Source organism: Pteropus vampyrus, unplaced genomic scaffold (assembly GCF_000151845.1).
Source record: "Pteropus vampyrus isolate Shadow unplaced genomic scaffold, Pvam_2.0 Scaffold135, whole genome shotgun sequence".
In the NCBI taxonomy this organism is placed as follows: domain Eukaryota; kingdom Metazoa; phylum Chordata; class Mammalia; order Chiroptera; family Pteropodidae; genus Pteropus; species Pteropus vampyrus.
The window spans coordinates 4,091,395-4,111,445 of NW_011888916.1; the positions used below are offsets into that span (position 1 = coordinate 4,091,395).

A 20,051-nucleotide genomic window follows, 5' to 3' on the forward strand; every position below is an offset into this window, starting at 1 on the left:
CCGTCTTCTTTCCCCTGGCTGTCCTGAGAATTCTGTCTTTGTCATTGATTTTTGATAATTTTAATGCAATGTGTCTTGGTGAAGGCCTTTTGGGATTGGGATAATTAGATGTTCTGTTCACTTGAATTCCAAGCTCCAGCTCACTCCTTATATTTGGGAAATTCTCAACTATTTGTCTGAAAATGATTTCTAAACCCTGCTCCTTTTCCTCCACTTCAAGAATGCCCATTATTCTTATGTTTCCTCTCCAGATGGTATCATCAAGTTCTTGTATTTCTCTTTCATTATTTTTCATTCTTTGGTTTCTCTCTTCTTCCTACTGACATTTCTAGATTTCTGTCTTTGATATCACTGATCCTTTTCTCCATTTGATCTACTCTATTCCCCAAGCTTGCTATTTCATTTTTCAACTCTTACAGTATGTTTTTTTTATCTCCAGAAGTTCTATTCTGTTCTTTTTGAGGATTTCAATCTCCTTGCTAAAGAAGTCATTCTGCTTATCTAGTTGTTTTTTCAATTCCTGAAATTTTTAATATGATTCATTTTGGATCTCACTGAGTTTTTTCACAAGTACCATCCTGAATTCTCTGTTATTTAAGTCACATATTTCTATGTCTGTAAGCTTATTTTCTGGAGGTTTTTCTCTTTCTTTCTGAGATGCCTTGTCACCTTGGCTGTTCATAGTGTTTAATGGAATATTTCTCTGCCTGGGTATTAATTGAAGTGTATTCTGCTTTTTTCCCAGAAAAAAATATTTATTATAGAAGGTCTCTTTAGTCTGTTGCAAAGAAGGCATTTTTCTTTTGGTTTCCAGTAGGTGGCGTCTAAGCTTCTTGGATCCCTGCTTTGTATAAAGCCTTAATCATGACTTTTTTTTTCTTCTAGATGTTTAATCGTGTGTGCTACTCTCAGTCTCAGGCCCTGTCAGTTTCAGTAGCATTTGCTCAGATTCCTCTGGGGCTTTGTGGTATTCAGTCTGAGGCTATGGAGGGAAGAGCCCTCTGGTTTGGAGGGTTGGGAGCTGCAGCTCAGCCTCGGTTTTGCAACTGTGGCTGGTAAAAATTAACTGTTGTTTCTCTGCCATCCCGCTTCTCTGCTTTCTGCCCTGATGACTGGGCCCCGCCACCAGCCGCGTGGAGCTCACAGCACTCCCAGGCAGGATTGTTCAGGGAACTCATGCACCTTTTCCCCTCCTGCTTCTCCCACAGGGATCTCCAGCGGCTGTGAGAGGCAGGTTCTTTATTTCTCCCAGTCCACCACCCAATACCCAGGGTTCTAATGTGTAGTAGCTCTTACGCACAGATCCCATGCTCAGATGTGCTGGTGTGCAGTTTGGGCGTTTTTTGTTGAGTTTTAGATGTTCTGCTTATTGTCGTTTCAAGGGGAGATATCTGGGGACATCTCTCACTTCGCCATGTTTCTCTAGGCCCAGAAAAGCATTATGTTTTAAACCAAATTAAATTTTGAACTAGTTCCTCACTTTTCAGGTATTGAGGGCTACGTGGTATGTTTTAAGAATAATCCTGCATCACGAATTGATTTAGAAAATAGCAAGCACTTACTCGAAGGCCAGAAATCCTCCTCATGGTAACCTGGCGGTTTGAATCATGGTGTCCAGAAATTTGGTTTGGACCCGGGAACATGAAATCTCGTGTATTTTCATCATATGTAGACAGTGTTTCACCCACTACAAGAAAGATATCCTATGATTCAAATTATAACAAAATATTCTATTTAGAAACAAAATCATCAGGTAACAATATATATAATGCCTGATGCCTTACTGAAATACCTGCTAGAGGGTGAAGGGTTTTTTTCTATGAAAAGAAAATTAAAATAAAGTTATGTTAAATAAGTTAACATATTTCCTTATTCAGACATGTAGTGCATATTAATAATTATACCTCCTGCCTTTTGTAAAAGGAGGAATATTTATCTAAATTTAGTGAATATCTAAGACTTCCTAAAAAAAAAACAAAGTCCTTGTAAACACAGCAAGTTGATATAACATTTACACATCTGAAAGTTAATTACCATTTCTACATTTTTCTATTTTCCATCCTTTTCTACTTGCCATTATAAGGTATTAGGTTCCATATTGAAAAAAAATGTAGACATTCTCTGGAATTTGTGGTTATCTGAATTAGATACATATTTAATATTTGAAATTTTTCAAATTACTAGTTTTCAATAAAATATAACTCTATTTTTCATGCAAAATATGTATTTGATTAAGACAGGTTTCTTCTATAATCATAGATAGCAATAACTGAAATGAAACTATCCTTCATATTTTAACTCAAGCCATCTTAGAGATTTGTAATGTTTACTAAATGGGTAAGATTTTATTCCTGTCCATTCCCTATAACAGTCCACACATAAAAACAAAGATAATTGACTACTTTATCAAGAAAAGTTTTATATAAATCACAAAAACTAAAAAATCAATTTTAATGAATGTCACAAAATATGCTGAAATGATATCGGATTATTTTTTCACTTTCAATTATTACTATTTACTCATTTTTTAGAATAGTGTTTTCAAATGCCACATGTAAATCTTTCTGTACATATTATTTTGGTCTACTGATATTTTACACACACTGGACCAATACTAGAAACTCAACATTGTTCTTAATTTGGGAAAAAGGGGAAAAGATGAGATATTCAAAAAGCATTTCATTGAAATGGGTTCACATGTCAATTTCTTTATCAAAATATAATACAGTACCTGGTGGAACTAGTTGAATCAACTCAAACAATGCTGTATCATCTGAAAGTTTAAAGAAAAATTTCCTTAAATAAATTAATAACACACAAAAGTAACTTTATCAGAGAAGCATCTAAAAGTCAAAGTAATTGCTAGATAGACTACATATATATTTATTAGTATATTGTGTGTGTATATATATACATATATGATACATCTCTTATGGCTTTACTAATCTATATTAGAAATTAACCCTTCAATCTCACTGGGGTTTTCTTTCTGATTTTTTTAAAGACTTTATTTTTTTAAGTACTCTTTTTAGGTTTACAACACAACTGAGAGGGAGATACAGAGATTTCCCATACATCCCCTGTCCCCACACATGCATAGCCATTATCAACATCGCTCACAGGAGTGGTACCAAGATAGAGCCACTATGGAAAGCAGTATGAAGGTTCCTCAAAAAATTAAAAATAGAAATACTATAATGATCCAGCAATTCTGCTTCTGGGAATATATTCCAAGGGAATGAAAGCACTAACTTGAAATGATATCTGCTCCCCCATGTTCACAACAGCATAATTCGCAGTATCGAGATATGAAAATAGTCTAAGTGTGTCCATCAATGGATGAATGGATAAAAAAGCTGCGAGATACACAGAGACACACATACACATACAAACACGCAATGGAATGTTGTTCAATCGTTAAAAAAAAAATGAGGAAATCTTACCATTTGCAACAACATGGATGGAACTTGAAGGCATTATAGTAAATGAAATATTTCAGACAGAGAAAGACGAATACTGTACAATCTCACTTATACGTGAAATCTACATCTATTACCAAGAAATTAATGATCTCCTTTTGCCTCATGCCATCTGATTTTGACAACTGTTCATCCTCTTTCTCACTATAATCTCTTAACCTCAAAGTCTCGACAACTTTTTCACTGAAGATAAAACAGGTCTACTTTCCTCTTAAACCTAAGACTTGCCGTAATTCTGAACAATGTCAACCTGCATGTGAATGCCTCATCCAACACTTCTCTGATCTCAAATCCAGTACACTTATGCAAGGATCTGATTATTTATTTACATGCCTGATTCTTTTTTTTATTAAAATGGACACTTCTTTGAACAAAGAGGCTGCATTTCATTCACTTTGGAATCCCCCGTATACTCTCATAGTGACTGAGATTGCAGGCAATCGAAAAGTTTTTAAAAAATTTCTTAGTTCTTATTATAGGTCAGTGGATAAGCAACTTTTGCTTGAGAAGGCTTTTCTATCACCCCTCGAATCACGTGACACTTTCCATGAATACATCATACTGTTTCTCATCATATTACCAATAAATGGAAAAACAGAAAAGGACTAATGTTAGATAGCACTGAAAAAATAGGCTTTTAAAACACTTGATCTACTGCATATACAATAATTATAATACCTGATCACAAAGAAAAGCCCTGTCTTTTAGAAAATATCTAAACATAAAGTGAAATTTCATTTGAAATCAAATTAGATAATCTTAAGATATGCTCAGTATCATAACTTTCTATACATACTCACACTATATTTTCCCTGAGGTCACTTATTCTGCAACCTCGAATATTCAAAAAACATGATTACAAATTAAAAAATACATTAAAAAAGGACATAGGTAGTCAAAACTATAATATTACTTACTACCATTTAAAGAATATTTTCTGTATGTCGGGACTGAGCTCCTATAAGCTTTACGTAAATCCTCAAAACAACCCTAACAAGCTATTATCTCCATTTTACTGATAAAAAAAAACAGAGACTAAAGGGTAAGGTTACCAAAGATAGTAAGTTTCCTGAGATGAGATTTGAGCTCAGTTACAACTGTCTTCCAAGCTGGCACTGTTTTCATTAACAACTCTACTGGAACTAGAAAGCAGCAATTTGCAAAATAAATGTGAGGTGAGGAAGTTGTATTTTGAATGAGTAGTAGAATAAAGAGATAGGACAGTAATTAGATAGGGGGCAAGGATAAAGATAGAAAATATTTCTTTTTAAGATGAGAATTTATAGGATGTTTATAAAGGGTGAGGGTTAGCAACAAGAGAGTGAAGATATACAAGGAAAAAAATAAAATATAATGACCAAGATATTAGAAATGGCATGAGGAGATGGATGAAGGGGATAAATAGAGAGAATAACCTTGAGCAGAACAGAGAAACCTGTAAGACCAGGAGAAAGAAGATTAGAGTGGGTAATGACGTAGGTGACCCCAAGGACAAGGGTGCAGTAAACTGAAGCAGATCAATGCCATGGACTCGATTTTGGTCAGTGAAGTAGGAAGTAGGGTCATTTGTTCATCTTAAGAATGCTAGAGTTTAAACAAAAGGCATATATGATAAATGAATATGCTTAGAATATCTACATGAGAAATTAGAGAGAAAGCTCTCCAAGAAGTAAAAAGACTGAAAGGTAGCACTGAGAAGCAACTTGTGTTGGCACAAACCTAAAGTTCATAAGAGTTTATCAGCAACACCAAATTAATGCTTTCAAAAGAGGTATTTGCATTATAGATCAAATCTATAATTTACTACATTGAAATTAATAAAGTAATATAAGATGTTGAAGAATTACATAAATCAAATTTAGAAAAACATTAAAATGAGATATAACTCAGAAAGAAGTAGAAATAGAGGAAGTAATTTCAAAAATGAATATTAAACTAAAACAAAAGCAAACAGACACAACAGATAATGCCTTAAAACAAACTGAACATAAAAGTTTTTTTTTAATCAAAAGGAAACAAAAAAAGATTTCAAAATTTGAGAGAAAATAACAAATACTAACCAAGCAAAAAAGATCAACAAACTATAACAGAGTCTAATCAAGAAAACTATGACAAAAGACAAAAATAAATACTAAATAGTATATTTCAGGAAACTTTGCAGAAATAAAAAAAGATTAGAAACTATAAATGAAAGAGAATAAATACATTGTACCTAAGAATACCAAGCCATAAAAAAAACAACTTCAGGACATATTCTAGTAAAATTACTAGACTTAAAAAATATTTTAGGCATCTAAGCAAAAAAAAAAACAAAAACAAAAATGATTTATAAGTGAAAGGGCACTAAACTTTGAGAAAATGATTTAAATATCTGAGGGAGAACTAGGGTTAAGTTAAGCAAAAGCTAAAAAACTAAAATAAACTATAAAACTAAGCAAAGGAGAGCAAATTATTAATTCGAGTGAAAACAAAATTCATGCAGGAAAAATAACCACAGTATATATGCCACACGGTTCAACTATAAATACTTTAAACACATAATCATGAAAATATAAACCAAAATTGGGATAATTGTATTAAGGAGAGAAAGACAGAAAATAGGCATGTATGTGTTTTGAGGGTAAGCAGAGAATATGCAAAAATATTTAAATCCTCATTTTCCATAAGAGAAAGTACAGATAATATCTAAAATTGAAAAATCAGAATGTTTCGAATGCAATATAAACATGCTAGAGATATAGAGGTGAGTACAAAGAAAAACAATTTTTAAAAACTGAAAAGTAGTCCTTAGGGAGTGGGAAATGATGAGAGAGATGTTATCGGGCTACTATTTTTTTTGTAAAAAGCTTTGCAGACTATATATAACTCTGATATAAAGAAAAACAGCATAATTTTGTAACCAATTAAAAATAATATTTTGATATAAGTAAAAAGCAAATTAAAAGGTAAGACATTAGCATTTACATATATGTACATATTTATATAGATAAGTACATATGCATGTATATGTGTATATGTAGTCATGTATATATGTAGTCTGAAAGTCCTACAGAATAGTAAAATTAAAGCAAAAAATCAGTTCGTAACAAAAAATGAAAGGCTTTAAAATAAAGCCAAGGAAGGAAACAGGGATCTAAGTAAAATGAAAATGCCCCACTCTAGCCAGAATCATTCTGGAAGGGGCCAAACACACAAGCAGAACATAGTCAATAGAGCATTCAGCAAAATACTACATGAGGACTTAGTATTGCCAGGTACTATTGCTGTGAACAATTTACATAAAAAAAAGAAAGAAAGAAAAATGCAGCTGTTAACAAAATGTATTTCCAATATCTTTACTAAAGGTATCAGTGATCTCAGAAGTGGCAATGGTCTCAGGAGTATAAAGTTTAAAAAGTTTAAACAGAAAACAAAGTTAAGATTTCTGTCAAATACTCTATACCTTCTAAATCTACCATCGACAAAATGAGTAACTGCCACACAGAGTAAAGTAATGAAATAAACAATAAAATAAACAACTCACATTGTCACTAAAACTCCTCACCTGTAAAGAAAAGGTCTGAAAAATAATTGCTTGGGTTTGTTTAGTTCATATTTTATTGTAAGAACACAGATTTTCTAAGAAAAAATATTTCCTAGTTTCTATAAACAACTTTCTACTCCTTTATATTTAAAAATCTTATTTTGGCAAAAATACTTCAGGTAAATTGCTAAAGGAAAAGCCTTATAGAGAACTAATGCTGCTGGAAACCAAAAACTAAGTTAATGTAAATTACATCTACTAGAATCTGTAGTATAATTAACCTCATCTTATAGTTACCCTTCATCTTATACCTACTTATAATTTTCCTCTTTCCTCTGTAAAAGTTTTCATTTTCACATGTACTTTTAGTGTGAGTTACAAAGTAAATGCAGTGCAATGCTCCAGAAATCCGAGTCACAAATAGCAAATCAAAAGCTACAGTAAATACCTTGAGAGAGAGCCAGAATGCTATTAAACCTCTGTACCAGCAAGAACAATTGCTATCAAAATTTCCTCTAGATGCCTATTTATCTGCCTTAAATACAAAGGTGAATTGGTTGGAATGAATTTGCCATTGTAGATTTAAAATACACATCCTGAGTCCTATAAGCTCTCCTGAGGATCCAGGCAAGGATATTTTCATGTACAGACTTTGAGGATTTATTCTCAGCCTTCAAATCTTTACCTGAAAGCATTTTAAACACCTCAAACACCAGGTAAGCACTAATTCCCAGAAGCTGAAAAACAGGGGCTCTAATGAAATTGCTTTTTTTTCCCTATAGGCAAGAGAAAGCAATAGGGACACCTAGTAATCTACTGCAATATAAATAAAGATCATATCTTCTCTTTATCTGAATGTTGAAGGGAATGAAGCCACAGCAGTTATTATAAATTTTCAAATGCAAAATGTTTCCTAATAAAAGCATTATAATATTACAAATAGGTATCTCTCAATAGGATAGTTCCAACATTCATAAAAATAATGAGAGGCAATTATTATTATATTTTATGATATTTTATTTAGCTCCCTGGATAGCAAATTCCTAGTATGTATCATGTATTGTCATATGTACTAGAGATACAGGGAACAAAACAGGAAGAGTCTCTGCTCTAATAAAACTGTTTCTAATGAGAGAAAATAAAAAATAAATAATATATCAGCACTAGGGAGAAAAACAGGAGGACCATTCATCACTATCTGCCCTGAGCAGTACCCTTTGACACCTGTTGTCTTGGTTGAAATATTAAAAGCATACTCTTTTAATCTGAAACTATCCTGGTGTAGAAGATATAATAACTCTAAAGATAATGGGATAGAGACTGAGATATTGACCAAAAGGTGATGCTATTTTAGACAACACTGGTGAGAAAAGGCTTCTTATTAGGATGATAAATTTGAGCAGTGACTGAAAAGAAGTGAGGGAGCAAAGCACTGTGTTTATCTGTATGAACAACTTTTCAGCAGATATTTGTGGCAGTGCGTGTTTGTACATGTGTGTGAGAAAGAGAGAGAGAGAGAGAGACTGAGAGCTTGTCTGTGTGTGTGTGTGTGTGTGTGTGTGTGTGTGTGTGTAAAAAAGAACCTGCAAACCTTCATTGAGAAAAGATGAAAATGCAATTTCGACAAAGATGCAGAAAAATTTTCATTATCTTTCTTGCCTAAAAATGGTTCCCAGGATATATAGCTTTAGCTATAACTAATTTTATTCTGGTAAATATCAGGATTAAAACTATCTCCCTAAAGAGAATGCCTTCACTATGAATGTAAAATTTCCCTATTATGGCTTATAATATCATTGGCACTTAATATCATTTTATACATCATAAATGTATACTTCCTCAGAGTCTTAGGTGATTCTGGGCTTTTGGAGTTTCCTTAGAGGTGTGAACTGGAACTGGGAAGTTCTCCAAATATTAACAACAGTAACAGTAGCAACACACCACCAATTATAATAAACAATTTTAAGTGTTTACTGTGTGTCAAGGACTGCTCTAAGCACTTTCCCTAAGGTTACTCAAGGATCTGACCCTTTATCAGACCGTCTAGTTAAGGAAGTCCTAGAATCTCCTTGAGAGTTTGTACCATGCTCAATATGCTTTTAGATGACAATTATTAATAATGAATTGTTTTAGATTTTAGACAGGCAGACAAGCACACATTAGTTTTGTATGTTACACAACGTAAAATGATATATGTGACAATTCCTGTAGTAGAATAGGTGGGTGGAGATTCTGGAAAAATCCACATTGATTCAATGTTTCCTTCCTTGAAATGCTTCTCTTTGCTTCCATTGACATAAAGCCTGCTTTAGTACTTTAGGCTCCATTTTATATTCTACTTAAAGGGGCTATTTCTCCTATTTCTACTATCGCGCTATACGTGAAGGTTCAGCACTATGTTGGCTCACTGTAGGGACACCTATGAGCCATCTCCACAGCATCCAATCCTCCTCCTTTCCCCTTCCATGAGAGACCGGCGTAGCTCTTACAGAGCTGACATATGCACCACCGGAAACAAAGGTAGAACACGTGCAAGCTAAGCCAACAGCATACTACATTCTTCATCCTACTGTGATTAGAACAAATCTCAAGATCTGATGAAAATTATGGAACACAGACTCCTTATTCTTAAGAACATGGTAGGAAGATGTGAGGACTGAAACTGCTGTAATTTCACTACCACAAACTTTACTACCATAAATGAGGTTTTTATCAGTTTGGGCCTAATTAGGAGAGAGAAACCACACAAGGAAAGTTTAATATAAAGAACTATTAACCACAATTGGGGTTAAAGTAATGGAGGATTACCTAGGAAGCTGGAAAGAGAACTTAAAAATATATAAGACTAGCACTTAGAAGAAATGGCCATTAGTCCTGGGGCTCAGACAGAGAACCCAAGGAAGACTTCTCCCCAAGCTATCCTCCCCAGGGCTGAGATCCAAAATTTGTTAGTGAGATTATAGCCTTGGCTCACTGAAAGAGAGAAAAGTTTCTCTAGTGCCATGCCAGTAAAACTTATGGAAATCTGACTCTGGAACTTGTCAGGAATCACCCCACACCTCTGGGGTGCCAGGGAGGCCTTCAACCAGAGGCTCCTCACTACAAAACCACTGAAAGGAGGATGGCTAAGGGGAGCTGCTGTTGGACACCATGTATGATGATACCTGGGTTCCAGAGAGGCTGCAGAGGCTACAGAAGTCTGGTCCTGGAAAAAAACCTGGCATAATGCAGGCGCCTGCCAAGCAAACACATCCACACCTGGAAGCAAAACTCTTTCCTTCTACAATGTTAATCAAGGGCCTTCTACTACACAAAGCTTCAGGGCCAAATGGAAAGAAAAAAATATTTGAAATTTCAATATTCAACAGAACATTCAAATGCCCCTTTCTCAGTAATTGATAAAATAACCAGATCTCCTCTAGCCCTAAGAAATAAAATCTGCAAAAATACAGAAGACTTGAACATTAGCAACTTCACTGAGTGACAGAAAAAGATTGATATAGAATAATTCAACCAAAAATAACAAAATACTCACTCTTTTCAAGTATACTTGGAATATTTTCATGCATAGACCTTAGGATAGGCCATAAATAAATCTCAATAAATTCAAAAGAATTGAAATTCTACAAATTATGTTCTCTCACCTTAACAAAATTAGAAATCAACATTAGAAAGAAATATAGGAAATCTCAGAATATTTTAAAATACAATATATTTCAAAGGAACCCAAAGATCAGAGAAGAAACATCACACAAAGAATTAGACAATATGTTTAAATTAATGAATACAAAAAATACGTCAAAATTTAAGAAATACAGCAAAACAGGGTGAAGAAAGAAATTTACAGCTTCAAATGCTTACAATGGAAAAGCAAAAATATCTAAAATCAATCTAAGTTTCCACCTCAAGAAGCTAGAAAATGAAGAACAAATCATGCACCATGTAGGTAGAAGAAAGGAATAATAATTAAAATGAAAATCAATGAGACAGAAAAGAGGAAAATAAAATAAATTGCTGAAATAAAAAATTGATTATTTTAGAAAATATCAACAAAATCTTTAGAAAATATCAAACATCCAATAAAAAATGAGAGAAAACACAAATTACCACAAGAATGAAAGAAGAGACATCACTATTAACCCTACAAAAATCAAAAGGATCATAAAGAGAAAAGTATGAACAACTTTAAGCTAGCACTACACACCTGCCAAAATGGCTATATTCTAAAACATGGAGAATATCAAATCTTGGGGATGACGTGGAAAAACTGAAACCTTCATACACTACTGATGGGAATGAAAATGGTACAATAACTTTGGAAAACAGGTTGACAGTTTCTTAAAAAGTAAAACATATATTTAGCATGTAACCCAGCGTATAGCCATATATTCATAGCTACATTGTTCTTAACAGCCACAAACTAGAAACAATCCTAACGTCCATCCAAACAGCCATAAAATAGAAATAATGTTAAATCTAAAGATAAATTTTGGGCAAATTGCCTTCAAAATCTTTGATCTATGAACATGATGTGTTGTTGCATTTTTAAAAAAATTTCTTTAATTTCTCTCAACAACATTTTGTAGTTTTGGGAAGGGAAAAATGTTCCATACAATAAAATAATATTATTCATGAATAAAAAGGAAGGAACTACTAATACACAGAATGACATGCATAAACCTCAAAAACATTTTAAGTGAAAGAAGCCAGACATTACATATTATATTAACCTACGTATGTGAAATTTCTAGAAAAGGCAAATATATACAGAAAATAATCAGTGGTTGCTAAGGACTGAAAGTGAGCATAGGAAATGACTGTAAACAAGCATCAGGGAACTTCTGGAGTGATGGAAATATTCTAAATTGGATTGTGGATGGTTCATCACTGTTTAAATTTTCTAAAATCATTTGACTATAGTTATAATGGGTGAATTTAATGAGATGGAAACTACACCTCACTAAGGCTGTGAAAGTAAGGAAAGGAGAAGAAATAACCCATTTCTATAAGGACTATATTTCAGAGTAACCAACTTGCTGATAAGGAAAAAATTTTAATAGAAGAATTCCAGCTAATAAAAAATGACATATTAGAAAATGTCATACATAAAAAAATGACAATATTATTTTTAAAAGTCCCATTTTATAACCCCTATTAAAAGATGTATCTTAACAACGCTAAAGCTATTAAAATAAAAGGCTGATGAGGAACCTTATAACGGAGGAATCAGATTGATGCTGCCTGAAGCCAAATGTCACTAAATTTAAGATAGTCAGACATTATATGCCACTTGATGTGATGCAATAAAATACGTAACACCAACTATGAAAGATTCTTGCCCAAAAGTAAAATAATTCTGAATCTACTCAAACTCCTAAGTCTAATTATCAATTTATATAATAAAAGTGATAAACAAAACAACCAGAACTTTAAGAAAGCAATTAACCAAATCCAAACTGTAGGGCATTCTAAAGGACCTGGTTTTTCTAACAAATTCAGCATTAAAAACAAGTGAGAGATACTATTACAGAAAAAAAGAAAAAAAGAAAAGAAAGAAAGAAACTTATGAGCTAAACAGTCATATATAATGTATTGAACCACCCCTTGACTAGATCCTGATTTTAGCAAACCAAGTACAAAAAGACATTTTGGTGACAACTGGGGAAATCTGCAGAGTGACAACACATTTGATGTTATTAAAGAATTAAGGAATTGGTATTAATTTTGTTAGGTGTGACACCAGCATGGTAGATATATATTTTTTAAAGTATCAGTCAGAAGTCATGTCAGAGTATCTGCAATGAAATAATGTAGATATAGAATTTGCTTTTAAATATTCCAACAAATATTTTAGTGGCAGGGTGAACATGTAATTAGACTGGCGGTATGTTAAGTATTGTTGAAGCTGGGTGATAGGTATATGAGACATTAACTTTTTTTCCTCTCCATTTTTAGTGTTTTTAGATGTTCATAATAATAAGGTTAAGGGACAGTGCAAGATTGTAAAACTGAGAGAAAAAAAAAAGTAGAAAAAATGGGGCCCAAAGCACACAAGAGAGATCAGAGATAAAGAGTGATGTGGAAGTCATCAGAAGATAGTAATATATGAAGTCAAGTCTTTGAAGAGAATATAAAGAAAGAGTAGAAACTATGTAAAAAGAGATCAGAGAAGGGAAGCCTGCGGACTACTAATATTTAAAGACGGGCAGAAAAAGATGAATTTAAGAAAGATACCAAAATATGAAATGTCAGTGAGTGGGGAAGAGACCTAAGAGGAAAACTGAATCAGAGAAATCAAGGCAAGAAAGTTTCTAAAAAATGATAACCACTAAGTACTCTTTTTATAGCCCCCAAATTTCAAAACAAACAGAAAAAGACAATGTGTTTAACATAAGAATTTCCAAACAATAAAAGAATTATCTTCATATCATCTAAGATATACAATTTCCCAGATATTAAGATGTTCAGGAAATAGTAAAAGTCATATACCCACTGGCACCAAATTGCCAACTAGTGAGTCTACCATAGTGAAATTTAGAATACCAAGTGACAGAACAGCTATAAAAAGTGAGATATTGACACTGGCCATAAAGAGTACTCTGGAGAAGAGTCACTAAACCATAAATTCCCAGAATGTAAGACAATGAGCCAGCTCTATTCCTCCCTATATGCCCAGATTCTAGCATGGTGCCAGGTTCCATGTTTCTACATTGTTAGAGTCCCAATGGGATGTGGAAAGGGGAAGGTTTGGAAGAGATGGATGGCAACGATGATGCCCAATATCTCTGACCTTCTGATCCAGTTACATATTAGACCAATCTGGTGATCCCAGGTCCCTTTCTAACTACAAGGATAAATAACAGAGCTTTTCATTTCATACCTAAAGCTCAAATAACTTATTCCCAGGTGTATACCTTGACACTGTTGCTCTCACAAATAGCTGCACCTTCTAATAGTTGATTCCTAGTACTTTAAAGAATTTACTTTTATCAAGTCTTAAAAAAGCCTCTTTCAAATAATTTATTAACATTAAATGTAATACAAAGTGAAAAGCATAGCTACCATTATGACAATCTTCTATTATTTACTCTCTTGATTTACAATATACCGAGGATATCTTTGTCTACAAAGTCTCACTTAATATGAATCTCTGTCCTTATATCATAAACTCTATATTATCTAAATCAATAAAAAGTTAAAATAAGTTTTTTTGTTTTCCACAGACCAAACACAGAAGAAAAAATTCCAAGTACATGTATTTTTTTATTATTTGCAGCTATATTCTGAAATTCCAAGAAGTATAAAAAAAGTGCTCAAGATTTTTTAAAATTCTTATTAAACTCTTTTTAACTTTTATCTAACCCAGGATTAAAAAGGGTAATTCTAAACTGTCTTAGTATCAGGAACTAAAATTTAAAAACTCACATTCAAGCTGAGCAACCACATCTCCAGGGTCTACTGCTTCAGGGAACACCTACAGTGGGAGAACGGAGGGGAAGCAGGATGGAGAAGAGGAAGTGAACAGGAACATAAATATAAAATAGTCTGTTTTTTCTCTCTCATTCCCAAAATATTCCTTTCCCAACCAAAGAAACTTGACACTACTGAGAACTGCTACTTCTCCTCTGCTTCCCATGATTGCTGTGGAAGATTTCACAAACAAACAAACATTAGGGTTGGCTGTGTGTCCCACTCCAATTTCATCTGCTATCTTTCTTCCCTTTGTTTTGTTACCATGGTCATACTGGCCTTCTTGGTGTTTCTCCAGCTCATCAAGGTTATTCCCAACAAGAAGCCTTTATATTTGCTATTCCTCTGTCTAGAGTGCTTTACCCCTAGACTTTCAAATGACTGATATTGTCTTATAATTCAGGCTTGGCTTAAATGTTACTGCCTTCTCCGACCACTCTTTAAAATAGAAAATCCCCTTAACCTCTCAGTCCCTCTTTGTCTCCTTACCTTCCCCTGTATTCTCTTCATGGCACTTATTACTATCCAAAATTATATTATTTGTGTATTTACTTAATTATTGTCTGTTTGTTCTTTTACAATGAAAGTTCCAAGAAGGAAAGATATTTGTCTACTCAGTGTCCAGAGCGGTGCATGGAACAGAGCAGGTACTGGGTAATTATTTGTGGAGAAAAGGAAGAAGGGAGCGGGGAAAGAAAAGAGGAGAGAGGGAGGGAGAGAGGCAGGGAAATAGAAAAGAAATGAAAGAAATTTAAAAAGCAAGAAATACAATTGGTAATAAACAAAAGCAACAGGTTTAGGGGGGGAAAAAGAAAAGAGACTTATAGAAAGTAGTACCACAATATAGCCATAAGTAAAATATTCTTACCTATTAATGTCTCTTCTCTCTTTTCATGAAAATGACTTTTTAGAATTCTAGGTGCTGTATTTTACATAAAATCCCACTATGACAATTTTAGAAACAAGCTGAACCATCATGAAAAAGAAGCACTTGATTCAATGTATAATATAATGCATATTTATTTTCAAGTCTCCAGATTTGTGACAAATCTCCTTTTGAATTAAGTCAAAGTAAATAGCAATAATTTCTCTTCTAGGATTTTATTCAAAATTTGGAACTACTTTTGTTTTTTGTTTGTTAATTTTGATTTGAGATTTGAACTCACCTTTTCAAACACCATTCTGGCATTGAAGACCAGTGGAAAAGTGGCTGGGACACATTGTGTCTTTTTATATTGGCCAAACACACAGATGCTAAGATAGATATCCTCCTTGTCTTTCAGCACCACTCCTGGACAAGTTACCTGAAAGAAATTAGACTGATGTGACTGCTTTATGAACTCCCTGATCTATCCTACTAAAATGACATAAAACATTATATAAAACACTAGTCTGCTATGCTAATAAAATATACAAATACAAAGAGAACACAATTCTGGTATTTACAGAAGTTAAATGAAATGCCTTTATAACTTCCATTCCTCTGAGAAATTTGTGATTTTCCATTTGGTTATTTGTACCCCATTTGAAGCTCTATGTACTAGCTCTTGGGACAGACACTAACAGTTTTAAGCAGTCAGCCTTAGGCACCCACTCTATGCTGAATGCTGACATAAATTTATTCAGTATCATTTAATCACAAAGGATTAAGACTCAGTAGAAATAAAGTACTATTCTAGAGGACAAAAAAATACTGATAAAGAGCACAAACTTGACCTGTATTACCCTAAATAGCAGGCCACACACACCCTCACGAAAAACAAGATGACAAAGCTTCAAAGCAAGTGAATTGTAAGTTTCTAGTACAATGCAATATTTTTCAAATAAGAAATTGAACTCGACTATTCTCACAGTTGACAGAAAGTACAGGAATAAAATGTGGGGTTTCTAAAAAATACATGGTACACTCTCTCCAGTCCCTGCCATATTTCATTGTCAGTGACCGGCCACGCCCTTAATGGGATCTTAAAGGCTAAGATTTTAACCCAACTTACCCACATAGTACTATTATTCAACGACCTCTAATAATAGGATCAACGTATATTTTTTTATGGTTGTCTGAACTCAAACATTGCTTCCCTGCCTCGCATCTTTCCATTTATTTGAATTACTGCTCCATCTTTTCCTCACTTATTCCCACTACCTGCCAAGGCTTACACCATCTGCCATCTCCTACACAAAACTTCTCTTGATACACCAGCTATCATTATTCAATTTGAACTAATTTAGAAATTTATTATGAATTTACTATATCCAAGTAATATGTTTCAGATTCTCATAACATTTTGTAGTTCCATTAAGGTCCTAATTATTGTTTCCATGCATTTTAATAAAGTGGGTACATTTCCTCTCTTTTATTTGACTATACATTCCCTGAGGACAGAAATTTTATTTTCCTCATTAATGTATCCTAAAACATGAACCTTAAGTATTAAGAAGAAGCTCAGAGATTATGGGTGTTTTATATATGAAAACAGAGCTCCCCAAAAGGATAGGTGATTTACTTACTTAAAATCACACAGTAAAGGAGTCAAGAATATGTTAAAAGTGCTTAGAATAGTGCCTGACAAATCATTTATCTAATAGAAATTATCATTGTTAGACTAAAAACCATTATCATCTGTCATCTTAATATAGACTATTGCATTTATTAAATGACTAAGACTTCATGTCTCTTTGTACACAGCAGTTTGCTATGCCAGCTATTTTGACTCTATTTCTTATTCTACTTTCCACTTTTGTCCTAAAATTATTAAACTCAAGGTTCTTAGTAAATCTTATTCTGTTCATCATCTTCATATCCTACTCTGCCTTGTTAAAACCAAAGCTGTGTGAGAGTCCCTCAAATCTGTGTTCTCTAACATGATAGCTGCTGCCCACTTATGCCTATACATGAGGCTACTTTAAATTGAGATGTGTTGTTATTCTTGTAAAATGCAAGACTTTGAAGATTTCAAAGAATTGTTACAGAAAAAAAGTAAAATATCTCAATAACTTTTATATTAATTATATTTTGAAATACTGTTAACATTTATTTAAATAAAACTTATTTTAAAAAATAATTTTACATACTTCTTTTAACTTTTTAAATGTGATTTGTAGAAAGTTTTAAATTACATACATCCATGGCTCATATTATATTTTCATTGGACAGCACTGCTCTAATTGTCCTCACTGGAAAATACTGAGTTTCTTTCCAATTTGTAATATGTAAGAAGGCATTACTTTTTTTTTCTTCACCCACAATTCTACAAATTCTGCCATCCTTTAAAGGAATAGCTAGCAGATTTCCAAAATGAAAGTGGAGGTGGGGTGGGGGAGATAAAGAAAATCAGATGGAACAAACAGAAAATAAATAGCAAAGTGGTTGACTTAAACCAACTTTATGGAGAATTTCATGAAGTAAATATTATAAGCATTCTAATTAAAAGGCATAAATTGTCAGATAGGAGTTTTAAAAAAGCAAGACAATATGCTGTCTGCTAAAATCCACTTTAAAGACACACAGAAAAAGTACTTTCAGGATGGTGACATAAATGCCTCCAAAAAGCAGCCCTTCTATGAAAGCGATGAGAATCCTATCAAAAACCGTCAAAATCAACTTTTTAGAGCTCTGGAAGTTAACAAGAGGCTTACGACAACCCAAGGAATATTTTTTCTGGTAAAAACAGTGACATTGTGGTGTTTTAGCATAATCTATTCACAACTCTTCCTATCCAGGTCTTCTGTAGCCTTGAAAACCAAAGCCCTTATAGTTATGGTAGCCATGACACCAGCAGCCCCAAAGCCACTGGAGGAGAACAGATTTAGAGCTGCCAAAAAGCCCTAGCCTTAGAGAACTTTCATTGTTTGATCTGTATCACAGTACCATGGAAACTCCTCTTCACAGACCTTCTCTTTATTTGGCCTGAATCAGAGCTTACTCTTGACAGACAGACTTCACCCTCAAGGCATTTGTCAAAAACAATCAGCAGCAATTATTTAACATCATGGATGCCCGAGGCAGGGATCACAACGGGGCAAACAATAAACTAATTAAAACACTTAAAAGGCAAAGCTGGAGAAGTGTGCGTGTGTGTGTGTGTGTGTGTGTGTGTGTGTGTGTGTGTGTGTGTGTATGTATGTATGTGTGGAGGGTGGGAATCTGACAAGCTATGATATATTCTTGGCAATTTAGAAAATCATGCACATGTTCAGGGCTATGCACTTGGCTGGAAATAACCTAAGGAAGCCCTATTCTCACCTTTGGCTGACCTTGAAGTTTTAGGCATGTTGGAAGTGAAGGCTAAGACAGAGTTGTAAACTGCCTGCCAGGACATAGAAAGCATACTCCAACATGCACAGAGGGATCCTCAGCAAAGACTGGGTTACTTATTGGTAAAAGCTTTTAAGAAATATAAATCCAGTCATTAGCGGGACAGGAAGCAGAGACTGCAATGGCCATACACAACAAAGAATACAAACTATAGCTTAGGAAAGTAATAAACAAACAAAAAGCAACAACAGCAGCAAATAACAGTAAACCCTAAGAAACAATGGGAGTCTGATTTACAGAATTCCACATTTAAAATACTCAGTTTTCAAAAAATATTATAACATGCAAATAAACAAGAATATGACCTATACATCTTGAAAAGCAGCAAAAGAAAATGATTCAGCAATCCCTTTTCTGAGTATCTACTCAAAAAATTTAAAACGTTTATCCATAAAGATATATGCACCCCAATGTTCACTGCAGCATTGTCCACGGTGGCCAAGACATGGAAACAACTAAAACGCCCTTCAATAGATGTTTGATTAAAGATTTGGTACATATTTACAATGGAATATTACTCAGTCATAAGAAAAGATGAAATGCTGCCATTTGCAACAACGTGGATGGATCCTGAGATTATTGTGCCAAGCAAAATAAGTCAGACCAAAAAAGTTGGGAACCATATGATTTCACTCATATGGGATGTAAAACTAAAAGCAACAAACAAACAAGACAAACAAACAAAAACTCAGAGACACAGGCAACAGTTAAGTGGTTACCAAAGGGAAAGGTGGAAGGGAAAAAGATAAGGGTAAAGCGGGTCAAATATGTGGTGACCAAAGGAAATCTAACTTTGGGTGGTGAGCAGACAATGCAATACACATATGACATATTACTGAATTGTACACTTGAAACCTATATAATTTTATTAACCAATGTCACCCTAATAAATTTAATTAAAAAAAAAAAAAGAAAAAAGATGATTCAGCAGATACCAGAAATCCTCAATAGGATTAACAGCTAATTTCTCAGCAGAAACATTAAACCAGAAAGAAGTGGGATGGCTTATTTAAACTGCTAAAAGAAGAATTCAATATCTAGAAAAAATATTCCTTCAAAAAGGAAAATTAAGATATTCTAAGAAAAGCAAAAATAGTTATTTCATTATTAGAACTCTCCTATCGGAAATACTAAAGAAAATCTTTCAGGATGAAATGAAAGATACCATACGGCAACTCATAACCACATGAAAAAATAAAGACCAATAAGGCAGCTACATAGGTCAATACAGAGATAAGATAAATGTATTTTTTCTTTCATGTCT

The 20,051-nt window shown here is 33.6% G+C and overlaps 1 protein-coding gene across 1 annotated transcript in view; it reads right to left on the minus strand.

The window, feature by feature from the left end:
- Positions 1–20,051, minus strand: part of SPATA6 (spermatogenesis associated 6) — a 98,517-nt gene that overhangs the window by 68,281 nt on the left and 10,185 nt on the right. Inside the window, exons 2-5 of the mRNA XM_023535002.1 lie at positions 15,639–15,791; positions 14,428–14,476; positions 2,732–2,773; positions 1,563–1,687 (exon numbers count right to left, since the gene is read on the minus strand). Of these exons, the coding sequence (XP_023390770.1) occupies positions 1,563–1,687; positions 2,732–2,773; positions 14,428–14,476; positions 15,639–15,791 (369 nt within the window). The remainder of the gene's footprint in view (positions 1–1,562; positions 1,688–2,731; positions 2,774–14,427; positions 14,477–15,638; positions 15,792–20,051) is intronic.